At 38.3% G+C, this 13,551-nt stretch overlaps 1 protein-coding gene and 1 pseudogene across 3 annotated transcripts in view; one reads left to right on the top strand and one right to left on the bottom strand.

Annotated features, from left to right (window-relative positions):
• Positions 1 to 13,551, bottom strand: part of Pou6f2 (POU class 6 homeobox 2) — a 489,703-nt gene that overhangs the window by 358,580 nt on the left and 117,572 nt on the right. For 2 of the 3 annotated variants that reach the window (XM_034509573.2, XM_076939335.1), the window contains exon 1: positions 11,264 to 11,567. In XM_034509573.2, coding sequence (XP_034365464.1) covers positions 11,264 to 11,429 — 166 coding nt within the window. In that variant the 5' untranslated portion in view covers positions 11,430 to 11,567. Of the gene's footprint in view, positions 1 to 11,263; positions 11,568 to 13,551 lie in introns of those variants that run through there. The other variant, XM_034509572.2, reaches the window with a different exon arrangement.
• LOC143443414 (small ribosomal subunit protein eS24 pseudogene) overlaps positions 12,459 to 13,551 on the top strand; it is a 29,645-nt pseudogene continuing 28,552 nt past the window's right edge.

Genomic DNA, 13,551 nt, shown 5'->3' with positions numbered 1-13,551 from the left:
AAGACACAGAGAGGTGATGAAAATTCCTAGGAAAAGTAATTTCAAAGATTCAATATAGAAACGATCCCAGGATATCATGGTTTTATTTTCATCAATTGTTTTATTTTGAGAAAAAAAAATCTGGTTCTTCTAACTTGTGTGTGTCCCCACCAACATCCAAGACAAAAACAAACAAAAAGCCCAGAATGCTTCTCTGTATGGAGATGTGACTGTCAGAGAGCAAAAGATGTGACTTACTTTAGTAGAGAATAATCATGGTAATAAGTCCTCTAGTGTTTCCTTAGCACTGTCTCTGGAAAGGATGGCATGGGATGGCAAATGTGACAGCATTGCCATTTCAGAGCATAAAATGTTTACAAAACCTTGCTAATCATTGCAGATAGCCTTGTAATTAAATTTATACCGAAAATGTCATCAGCTATTATCTGTATATTAGATATATAAAATCAATTTTTGAAAGTATTTACAAATAATTTGACAAAAGTATTTCTTTTCAGCTGTTAAACATGGGCCTGCTATTCTCTTTGTACACTGTACGAAGTATTCCATAAAGAATAAGCTAATTGGAAATATTATGAAGTTAAAAGCATTAAATTGTTTTTATGTTCACTTGTTAAATGTTCAAACAGCATATTAAGACAATTTCAGCTTTCAGTTATCTACTTTTAAATTTTTAGTTATCTTTTTCTCCCCCAGGCTGCAAAAAGTGTCTGACCAAGTAACTGACATAGCTTCTCAGCACCTAACATGAGCGTGCAATTTTAATGCCTTCTAATCATACAAATCAATATGAGATTTGTGTACTTGTGATGACCTTCCTGGAATTATCCCCCCATTTTGGCTGAATCCAAGTGAGTGGAGGCTATTTGATAAAAAAATAAAAAAATAAAAAAATCCTAAGAGTGTGAAATAAGAGCCCTTGCTTCTTCCGCCAGACTCCTCTTGACAGAAAGATGATAGAAGCGTTCCATCCCTCGGAGGGTAAATGCAAACTGACAAGAGATGAGCCTTTAGATGTTGAATATAATCTTGAATTGTGCTTGAAGTGTCTTATTATCTTGTCTTTTGATGTCTGAAGGGGCGCCTCATTGTTAGAAAAAGGAAAGCCCTCTCACAGCTTTGCCATCTTTAAAAATTGTTTGGCCTTTAACAACTGCTTTTCCAACTAATGTCCATTTCTCCTGACAATAAATATGGCAGGCCGACGGCAAGTGACAAACAATTTACTTTACATGCCACACTTTTATGGCTTTTGAGAGCTCATGTGGAAGTGTATTTTAAAAAGCCCATAGAAATTAGCAGTATTACAAATGTTAAGGAGCCTGGGATCTATGGGCATCCACTGATGTAAAGTTATTCATCTTGGCTCTTCCCTGCTGTTTCTGGTGTGATATCTCACTGGTGCCAGATTCACAATTCTGGTTCTTTATTTATCATTGACTAAAAATAGCCAAGGGAAAATGAAAGAGCAGCAATCAATTCTGACAGATTCCATGAAGAAAATGCTCGCTCGCACACACACACACACACAGAGAGAGAGAGAGAGAGAGAGAGAGAGAGAGAGAGAGAGAGAGAGAGAGACTGACCCAGCATGCTTCTAGTGTTCAGAACACGGCACACACAGAATGCTGTTTCTAAGCAGGACACAGGTCCGACAGTGGGGTCCCTGCATTTTGATTCTCATCTGAGAACCTTCACTTTCTAATTTCCGCAGTCACTCTGGCCACTCTGTACCCTTCATAGCTACCAATTGCTCTGTGGTTTGTTTTTACCTTAAAAGTTTAATGATGCTCCTGGTCGATGGAATTCCTTAGCAGCTAAATCACAGGCATCATAGTTCCCTGTCACACAGCCAGATTTCGTGAAAGCTTTCAGGATCTTTTCTCAGACCTCCCTCACTCTAAGAATCCATAAGAATTCTCAAAAGAACCATAAACCGCTACAGGGTTTGGGTTATTATGTCATTATAAAGCCATATTGATACACTGCTGATCACAAGACTTGTGGCTCCATCTCTGGGCTGAACCACCCATCTCAAGCCTCTCAGGAAGCACCAAGCTCACTGTTTCCTCTTTCTTTTCATTTTTATTTAAAGCAATCAGTTGAAGACATTAAGCCCTTCAAAGCAGGATACTTAACTTTTAAAAGAATTCTCTGATTCCCTCTAGATTCCAGGTGGCTTGTTAAGAAATTACTATGAACGAAAAATGTAATGGAAGAACCAAAGATTTCAGCCTAAGGCATAGACCAGTCTTCATGAAGTTTTGGATAATTCCTTAAGTTAGTTTAAAATTCAAATCTGCCTTAATCTCAAGACTGTGACCAAAGCGAGCCATCCAACACTCAAACACACATGCACATTCCCTCTCTGGGAAAGCCACACCAGTGGATTTTCACATTCACTGATTACACTATCTATTGCCAGCATTGTCTGGTTTCACTGCAGTGTTAGTTTTGCACACAGTATCTTACATGCTGCTTCCTTTGCAGATTGTTTTCTTTCTTGTACATTTCTACCTTTTGAAATTTTGGTAAATGAAATGGATGTATTGGGGAAAAGGCCAGCTCTTACAAAGTGAAGCTCACTTATCTACTTCTGTCCTATACATTCATAATTAAATACAGGGGTGTGTGTTTTCTTATTTGATTTGTATTCCCTTCTACCCTTGGTTGGTTTTGGCAATAAGTGACTCTGCAGTAATACTTTCATGCTTTTTAAACAGCTTCAAATGTTTGCATTTTTAAACCAAATTAATCCTTTTGCCTTTCTTCTTCTCTGACAGGGTTGATTCTTGTCTTCAATGCATTACACAGAACCATTAATTTGCACAAGTAAATCATGCTATACCAGTACCAAGAGAAAAATCATCACATATGGCAGTCAAAAGCTACAAACAAAGGTGAGTATTACCACAGTATCTCAGTAGCAAATGACTAAAATGACAATTATCATTTCTCGAACATCACAAAGCCACATACGTCAACACATGCCTGTGTAAATGTTGATTCAGGAACACAGAATTCTTGCAGAACTGTGTAATAAACATTTTCCTTATGATTGAACAAATTGCCTTTTGCTGATTAAAATAATGATAAGTACTTAATGTTGTGATAAACATATATCCACAAATTGATACATGTCTAAATTTCCACAATTTAAACATAGAGATTTTCCTGAGCTTGGATGGATTTTTTTAAAAGCACATATACTTTTTCCAAGGCAAACTGTGTAGAGCTCTCAATTTGCTTTACTGAATTAAAATTAAATTTACTAAATTAAAATTTATTGCATAATTTCTAAGGAATCCGGTTGTTCTCTCTGGTACCTGACAGCCAGGATCAAAGGATTAGATTACAGCCCAAATGTCCAAAGGTAGTAATTTGTAGTCCTTTATTAGCAAATTTAAGTTTGTTCCATTTGACATAAGACTACTATTTTAATATGTAGCAGTATTCTCAAATAGTGCATGAATGGTATGAACTAAAAGAATGCTTACTATTATAAATTAGCGTTTATCATAAACTTTGACACTAAATACATAGTACTACAAATTTGGTAGACACTGTGAAGTGGTGTGTGGATACATAAGAAAATCAAGAGGAAAGTGCACCGTTTACCTTCCAACGGACACAATGTTTTTCTGATTCCTTGACTGCAACAAACTTTTATGAAAATCTGGTCATTCCCTGCTCCTATTATTTGCATGAATTTAAAAATAGGAAACAAAATTTCTGGGAAGTATCTTAATAGAGAAAAAAATATTTTATAGGCAAATATTTTATAGATGAGTATAAGAAAATGCTAATTCCTAAAGACAGCTCAGGACATACCATTGGTACACAAGTCTCCTAAAAAAATCTCATTGTTTATCTCACACTGAGGACAAACCAACAAGTTTTATTGGAGTTTTTTATCTGTGTTATTTTCTTAAAAGTGTTTTAATCATCTTAATAAATGCAACCTTTATTATAGAGTTTTACCTCTCATGGTGTTCATCACAAAGAACTTTAAAAATACTCAATTTATATGCAATGACATTTCTTAGTTTCTACTATTGCAATCAGGTCACTTTTTTCCCCCTCTTTAAATAGTTTGATGGGAGTACAGCTCTCTAATAAAAGTACTTCAATGGCAGTAGCTGTAGATAGCTAGCAGTTTAGTATAAAAATATATAGCATAGTCTTATCATATATTCAACTGCAAGCACACTTAAACCAATGCCGGAATCTGAGAAAGTTTAAAGGTGCTTTTTAAGATCCTGAGACACAGCACAGATACCCGCGTAATAGACTAGAAAAATGAAATAAGTAAATCAGTAGTGACTTTAGAGAGATCCTGCATAGCAAGTGGCAGGGTTAGACTTTTATCATTGAATTCTTAGAACACAAAGTTAATTTCCATTTCTCTGAGGACAAACTTTCTTTAGTGAAGGGAGACTTAGTGTTATATTTTTTCAACATCTGCAACCACTAGAAAAAGCTTAGTCTATCTGAAAGATCAGAACATAACACTGAGCATTTCTAGAAACAAGGCCACTCCATTTTATATCTTTATGAACCTCAACTCTGGCAATCAGACGATTGGAGTTTATACTCAAAGACTGAGAGTTGGTCCACTAGATCGCGCCTCATGCCTACTAACTGCTAAGACCTAAATCTTCTTTTATGAATGATTTTTTTAATGTACCTGTTACTTGATATTCCCCAAAATAAGTCCAGTACTGATTGGTTTACAACTCCATTTGAGTTGGATGGAGTGTGATGCTCCATAGGTGTCCAACTGCAGAATGCCACTAAAAATTAAAACAAGTTATATTCAGATTTCTAAGAAAAACACCAAGTAAAATCTCAAAGGATAAACATTTTAAAAGTAAGAAGTAGTATAAACAGCTAAAAAAACAAAACAAGCAAACAAACAAAAACATCAGCAAAATACAGAACCCAGGCAAACACAAACAAGAGAATTTCAGAGCCACGGTGGATATTAAAGAGAAGTTAATCCAGGGAGAATGGCAACAGTTACTATGAGCTTTCCATAGCTACCTCTGCCTTTGGATATTTTTAAAAAATTTATTAACCTGACAGCAGGAAATGTTATACAGATTGCCCCCTGACAGGGCACCAACTGGGTCTCAACACTTTGCCATCTTTCTCTTTAGCATTAGAAACTCAAAAAAGTGAATTAAGTTGGCCAAGTGCAGATTTGGGTAAATATGCCTTCTCCTACCATTGCCTCGCCTTCCTAAGAAAGGTCTGAGTAATCGGGGGCAGCTCAAGAGCAGAGCTGAACTCCCCCACTTCCTTATTCCAGCTACTTTCTTTTAAATGTGTGATGTCTGATGTATTATTAATCCCAAAACATAGACCAGCAAGGTCGCCAAAGAGATGCCAGCTCTCTCACAAATGATCTGTTTACTGTGTGGTAACACACAAGCTTTTCCTGAAACAGCCTACTTAAAGCTAGCTCTCAAGTGGAAGAATATTTTATTTGGTCAATTTTTGAAAATAATAACATTAGTTCTATAACTAAACTAGGTAATTAAGAGAGCAAGCAATTTACTAAACGACTAAGCCTTGGGAGGCACCTCTCTATTAATTATGACACAGACAAAGCAGGACAAACTACAGAACACTACAATGCCAGGTAACCTTTAAGGCAGAAACACCATGACATTCTAAAGGCTAGCATGGAACCATGTAAAGGAACGGCCGAGTGTGGATAAATCGGATGGTATCTGCCTTATTTCCTACTGTTTATGGAACCATTTAACAACAGTAACAAAGTATGTAAACCATGGCAATGAAAATAAAAAAAGAAAGCCATAGGCATGCTGTGACTGGCTGACACAGTTTTGCCCAGCATCTTTAGACTCTGCAGTGCTGAACTTCTTCTCTTCTGTAACACTGGTCTGACCAGAGAGCACCCTAGGCATGGTGAGTGGCAGAAAAGGAAAGCTCCAAGGAAGGCCCCACTGAGTCTTCAGTCACACACTGTGCACTGTGCTCCAGTGCAGTGCCGCTTAGCCATGAGCACGGCTCACTGAACCAAGCTGCTGAGAAGTTTGAACACAGGCTCCTTTCTCACTAGATTTATTTTTATTTCAAAGGGTAATATACATATATACGTATATATGTATACATATATATTTCAAAGTATACTATCTATACATATACATAAATACTACTCAAAGTGAATTAGTTTACAATGCAATGTCCTAATAATATTCTAGTAGCATAGCCCCACTAAAATGAAGTTGTCTAAATACATGCAGCCTCTCAAGGACTTTTTAAATAATTATACCAGCGAATTGGATTTTCTCAAATGTAAGAAATATATTTAAGTGTACACTTCTCTTCTCTGATAGTCAGGGTGCAGCAGGGCAAAGACCTACTTGACTATTAAACCATAAATGCTTTTGGCATTTTGGCATTACCTTATCCTGAATCCCTTTTATTCACACCAACACAGACTTCTAGTGATTTTTGTTTAGCTTTTTTTTTTAATTTTTTGCATATAATATGCTGTTTATATTATTTAGTTGGTTTACAAATATGAAATATTTTTAGTGAAATGCGCCTTCTTTAGTGAAAAAGAATATGAATTTTCAATTGATATAGCGTAACTTTTAAAAATGTAGAAGCATGTTCCATATTTCAAATGAATATATTTCTCTAGAGAATTTTCCTCATCATCTTCCAGCCAACTCCCTCTGGGGCTTAAGCCCTACATGCTGATTACTGGCTCCAGCATATTTTATGAGAGCATTATAAGCACCCAAGGTATTGAAACCTTGAGGAAGACGTTTAAATAAAGTAATGAAGACAGCGACCTCGTAACGAACGAAGGCTTCCACTTGCTGGCACAGGCAAGAGGCAGCCTTGCTGAAGAGCAGCCCCATGATGCCTGCAGTGACCTCCCTGCTGACCTGCAGAGACCACTGTCTCAAGGGGTGACAGACAATTTAGTCCTTTATCCTTTTGTCATTGAAAATGACTCCATGGCCATAAATTCTAATCAAGTCAAACTGGGCAGCAATTTGAAAACAGAAAATTTTCTAACGCATGATTTTGGACAAAGCTCAGTAGAAGGAAAAGGAAAACAGACAAGTGTATTTCCTAACTTGGAGAAATCATTGACCCAGCTTTCAACCCTCTCCTAATAGTTCACAGACAGATGATATTGAAAACGCTCACTCTTGAGAGTATAATCATGATTTTTGTTAAGCCAGAAAAAAAAAATCCCTATAATGTTATAGAAGAATAACAGCCATATTTTTTTAAATTTCACATACAACATTCATAAAGAATGTGTTTCTCTTTCAGTTCAACATTCTGAACTGTGTATCTAGCTCACGGTTGTGTGATACAACAGGAAAATAAGCCACTTGTCCCAGAACAGTTACCCAGGGTAGCTAGAACTTAAATACAGGCAATCATGGGGTTTACCTTGAAACAATATGAATTGTCCCAGGGGAAGCACTGTTCATAAATCATTTTTCAAATCTCAAATATATACAGAGGAAATATTTAGGGCCTGTTTTATGAGATATCACTTTTTCAGTTGAGAATACAGTTATTTTTCCAGGGATATATATATATATATTACTTTTCTCTTTTCTGCAGCCTTTTCCTGACCACATGGTGGATACTGCCATTTGAATGTTAGCATCCTGCTTGCTGAATGTGGTGCACTAAATGCTTGACGGTCATAACCACAAGTGAGGCTCCACATTGACATGAACAATATAAATGTCACTGGAGAAACACGGCAGCCCTTTCCCTTGGAGACTGTCTGCCAAAGGCCAGTTTGGGGTACAGTTTCCAGTGTGTACATCACTAGTCCCATATTTGGTGACTGGCTCTGTGTGGCGTCAGTCATTTGATCATGCAGCTAGAGCACTGTGTGACACAGCCCTGGTTCCTCTAATAATTCTTCCACATGCAAGCCTCTACTCCAGCCATCCACACTGTTTCCCGTGGCAGAATATGCTCCTAAGCTGAAAATGGAGGTACTTTTCTAAGAGCTTTGTAAGAATAAATAATGCAAACTTAATGATATCGCAGAGAACTGCCTCACCACGTGTTTCTCAATGAAATGTGGATTTATCTCTCTTAAGTGTACTTTAGTTTCCATGGCTGTTCAAGTTAAGCAAAATGCTACCTCTGATGTAATTACTTCATAAAACACAAGGGCCCTTTTCTGAACTTTCTACTTAGGCTGGCATATGGTTTCTTGTTCCTCCTTCTGGCATTCTGAGCAGCTCAGAGCACTGAAACATTCTGCACAGTATGTTTCCCTTTGGATGCTGTTAAGTACAGAGGTGCAATTTAAGGAGAGGCATAAAAAGCCCAATGGTTCCTGGAATTTCCTTTGTTTATCCATAGAGGGCATCCGTATTAGCCTTTCTCCTGCAGTTTTGGGCTGAAGATGCCATACTGTGAGAAAGACTGGCCTGTCCTCTGGGCTACTAATTTGAACGAGACCCAGATGGGTGAACAGGCTTTAAAGAAATCCATTTATACTGAAATTTCAGGTGCAATAGGAAAAGCAAGCTCTCTCTGTCCCCTGTTGTTGTATAATGTCTCTCTCTCCATGACACTAAACATAGCAAAATGCACAGGATTTGCCCTGATCTGTCCTTGCCATACAAGAAGCGCAAGCTTTAACAACACGAAGGAAAATAGAGGCATGGTGGCTTGAGAAAGAAACGGCAGAAAGACCCTTGTTTGGAGAAAAGCTGGACTGCCCGGGAACAATACAATTCTCTGTTATCAAATAAAGAGCACATTCAGAACTATATCTAAAACCAAAACACAATGCCCCAGACATCCACGTGTCCACGTGCCTTAGAAGACAGCATATGCCAGCACCATACATTTTATCTTCAAAGTCCCTTAAAGACTGGATGACAAATACTTTAGTAAGTTTTAGACAGTTGTGTAAATTAAATATTTTAATTCTTAGTCTTAGTCGGAGTCCTAGCACTATTCAAAAGTGAGAGTACAACCATCCCAATAACTAGGACATCCATGCAAGACCAGTGAGTGCTCTCAGCTCTGTGTCCTTTGTACAATTTCTGTCTCCTGTTGTCTTCGTTTTATTTTCTCAAGTTTTCGAGACTGTTAAGTCAACTTGTTTCTTCTCTGCCTAGTTGAAAACTGGGAATGATTCACATCGCATTTATAAAGTAATCTAGAGGAGAAAGACAAACTAGTGACTATAAAACATCTCGAAGCAGAGTGTGGGAATTTCACTGAACTCTATCACACACTCAGAAGTTGAGAATCTCAAAAATGCACACAGGTGCCTTTCAAGTCCACTGTGAGTTCCCAGCTAATCTATGACTCCTTGGTCTCTGGCACCCCGAAAGGTTCCACTTAAAATACGTTTTCAGGGAACTTTAAATAAAATTCCATTGGCCCCCTCAGGTTCCTCAAAGCTTCCTTCACTGTGTGTACAGACCAGTAAAAGTGGGATACAGAATGTGATACAGTTCTCAACATTGAAGAATCTGACTACAATGAGAAGACTGTCATCCCTTCATCTCTTCAACTGACAGAAAACAAGTTGTGGCTACAAACCAAAGTTGACAAAATGTACTTATTTTTAAAATATATGAAATGTTTAGAACACGCACTTTAATATCTGCTGCTTTGCTGAGGTGAGGATCTGCAGGCTTTGGAAAGCCTTACACAGTATACTCAGCATCAGAGGAGGCTGCCTGTGGACTTTTGCCTTCCTGTAATTGATAATTTTACCCGATTTCTCTCATTAGCCTCTTAAAACAAAATGAATGTTTTAAGGCAAGACTTTGCACACAGCTAAAGTCGAACTAAAACTACAAACTTCTGTAGAGTGAATTGTTAAAACCCCAGAGCCTGGGTGTGGAGAATTTGGTTTCAGACTCCAATAGTGACCACTGGGTTTCTTAAAACTGGAATCAGTTGTATTCTTTGGTAAATAATAATAATAATAATAATAATAATAATAATAATAATAATAATATTTTTTCTAAAAGAAACATCCAAAACAAAGTTTCTATGTGGTTCCCTTCTGGTGTCTGCCTTTTGTAAGTAGAGAGATGTCCTCTGTGAAACTGGCTAAGAGTTGCTCATCTCTCAAGAAAGTGTTCTTTTAAAAAAAATCTATTTTTAAATTAAATCAGTATTCTTCACCAAGTATTTTATGTATTGATGTTGTTTGACTCCAAACTTCAGCGTTATTTTTTTTAAATCTGAAAGTAAACATTTTTCTGCTTGCTTATATAGATTAGTTGTATAGATGTATAGACAGATACACTTAAAAATAATTAAAAGCAAGCGTGTCAGAGACTGCTGTTCTGAAACCCTAATGTCACTCAGAAGCATAAAGTACTTGTGCAGCCGACATTCTCCCAGCATCCATCACCCGGCACGTGCCTCAGCAGCCCGCTCCCCTTTCTGATTAGAGATCACAGGAGTTGGAGTTGGCTTAGAGACTGTCATGTTTGAATGACAGATGTCTCAGCTGAAGTGGCCCTCTGTTTGTTCTCGTTTATGAAACAGAGTCCTGAAAGGTCCTGGGCTGTCGCCATGGTTAGCATGAGGCTAAAATATGTTAAAGAGAGGGGGGTAGGGGAGAAGGGTAGGGGATGTTCTGTTCCCTCAAACCTTTCTAAAAGAAGAAATACTCACTCAGATGGTGACGACAAAATGTGTTGCTTTGAGCCATGCCTTTAGCCACCTTTGTTTACCTGGCACAGAGCGATTTGTATTGACATTTTCAGTTCTCCTCTCTCATCTTTTGACTACAGATAATAACTCTTTACTCTCCTTCCCCTTAACAAAAGGCTGCAAAGCAACCCGAAACCGAGTCGATATTTATTCAATAAATGTTAACCAATTCACGCAATGGAACTGATTTCCTGATGATTTTTTTTACCATTTGTTCTTTCTTTTCATTCTTCTGTTTTGTTCGAATAATTTCCAACCTGGGCATGGCAACACTACTTGACAAGTCAAATGGGCAGTAAGTAAGTTCCTTGTTGGTTAAAAAAAAAAGTTTGGAGGGCATCCTCCCAGTCAGCTGAACAGGCTCCGTGCCTTAGCCCCTCTAAGATGAAGATGCGAAGCTCCTCTTTAGCACTTACAAAAAAAAAAAAAAAAAGAAAGAAAGAAAGAAAGAAAAGAAAAACAGGAGGAAAGGGGGGCTGGGGTGGTGGTGGCTGGATTGCTCTTCCGGACAACATGGTACGACTGAAATGAAATACCTAGACAGACTTACCGAAGAGCTTGCTGGGAGTGTCCTCGCTGTCATTTGATTCCACGGGCGCAAGCAGGGGCTCATTCAGCTCGCTGTCTGAAGTAGCAGCCTTGTCCTCACCTCTCAACTCCGCATTCATTTCACTCCGCACTGACAGCAAGGGCTTACTGACTTGTCCAGCTATCATTGGATCCTAGGATGGGGGGAAAGAGCGAAGGGGAGGAAAAAGTGGCAGCTTTAGAGAGCGTGTCCTCTCTCCCTCTCCCTCTCTCTCTTGCACACACACTCTCCCTCTCTCCTCTCTCTTATCTCTGCCTGCTCCTGCTGTTATTGCTGGCTGCAGTCAAGTGAAGAGCTATTACAGATTCGATGAGTTCTCCATTACTCCCCTCCCTATTAAAGCTCAACTAGCATGTGAGAGATTCAGGAGGCTTCGGAGGGAAAAGGAAAGGAAAAAAAAAAACTTTGCAAGCACGCTAACCAACACAGCTTTAATTGTAGAATGATGTGCTTTTGTAAGGATGTTTTTACATCTTGTTCTGTCTTTAATGCAATGGGGGGGGGGAGTGCTGGGTACTCCAGCAACGCACCTCTTTAGAAGGGGCACCCTATGGAGGGAACGTGACTATTTTAAGAAGCCTTCTCCCTGGGGGAGAAGCAATTAAACCCTATCCCAAGAGTAGAGAAAAGAGACAGAAAAAAGAAGAGCCCGAGCCCGCTACAAGCTTTCAGTGCAATAGGAGATATTTCTTATGTAAATTCTCTGAACACACTCAGAAGTTGGCTACAGGGGTCCCAGACTGAGGACAGAAGCTGACCCCAAATCAACTGCACATTCTAAAGCAAACAAAACACAACAAAATATACGGAAATTGCTTTCCATTTTTTAAGAAAGTGGGAAAATACTTACAAACTGTGTTCAATAATTCAGTTACCTAGAGCATCATACACTAGAGCATTAAAGAAAAAGGAGTCAAGAATCACCTCCAGGAAAAAACGGGGAAAACTTTTCTCCCCCAAAATTTAGCTCGCCTTTATCTTCAGTTCGTTTAGGAAAGCGTGTTAGGATGAGAAATAGTTCTCAAATCTAGCCTTTAGTCCACTTGCAAACTAAGATTGCTTTGGCACTGATATCAGATGCAGAGGCAAAGCAAAGCAAAAACTGCCTTTTTTCCTTCGTGATCTGGGAGCTATTTATTGTCAAGTTTATGCCTAAATGGTTCCTGAGCAGGAAACAGGTGACGTGCAGGAGCAGGTGGAGCGGCTTGCTCCCTGCCCATCATCACATTGGCTGTGGTATGCCTGCGCTGTTTTTTTTTCTTCTTTTTAATGTATTCATGCCTGAAAAGTGAATTTGATATGACACATGATAATCTATGAAAATGTTAATCAATACAAATAGTTTAAGCTGTCATCAAATGCACTTCTTTAGTCAATACTCATACCACTGAAAACAATGTCACTGTCACCAGGGCTTAATTTGCACAGCACTTAAATATTGGACTCTGTGCATCAATGCACTCTTCTTCAAATACTGTAGGTAAACACATTTTCTCCCGATTTAAGGCTGAAGCACTCAGCACGCATTTAGCTGAGCCGAATCCTCCCTTTTGAATACCTTGATAGGTCCACTGGAGGGCAAAATTAATACTTAATTGAATCTCACAGTCATCAAAATAATCAATACTTTTTTATTATTTATTCTTTACAGTCTGTTGACTGTTTCAAACCTCTGAGGGAATGGTGGAAAGGATTCATGGCTTTGAAACACTGTCATTTAACAAGGTAATTTTCAGTGGGGCATTAGGGGTTGTGAAACATATAATAAAACAAAAATGGTGGCTTATAATAGGAAGAAAGAAAAGAATTATATTTCTGCCATCTAACAAAACAGGATAAATAAAAAAAAGCAAGTGCAGAGAGAGAGCAAGGCAGGAGGGGGATGCGGGAGAGAGAAAGGCTGGCTTTTGAAGGGTTTTATCATATCAAGAGCAGAGCTCAGCTTTCATAATGCTGACATTTCTCATCCTGACAATCCTAAACAAGTGGAAAGGATGCGATCGCAGATATCATCTTTCATCACATTCCCCAGCCTAAGAACCAACATGACAGCTCCTCGGCCCTTTACACTGTTAATTACTAAATAAAATACTACTCTCTGTCAACATCAGATTATTGTAGATAGCAACCACAAACATTCCTCCATTGTTCCCCCCTCTGAAACTGTGATACCTACCTTGAACTCTTTAGAAAATAGATTAGGCTTGTCTCAGTATATTGTAAATATTTGAAATAGAATCAATGTAATC

This window comes from Arvicanthis niloticus, chromosome 8, assembly GCF_011762505.2.
Source record: "Arvicanthis niloticus isolate mArvNil1 chromosome 8, mArvNil1.pat.X, whole genome shotgun sequence".
Classification (NCBI taxonomy): domain Eukaryota; kingdom Metazoa; phylum Chordata; class Mammalia; order Rodentia; family Muridae; genus Arvicanthis; species Arvicanthis niloticus.
This window is presented reverse-complemented; position numbering and strand designations above follow the sequence as displayed.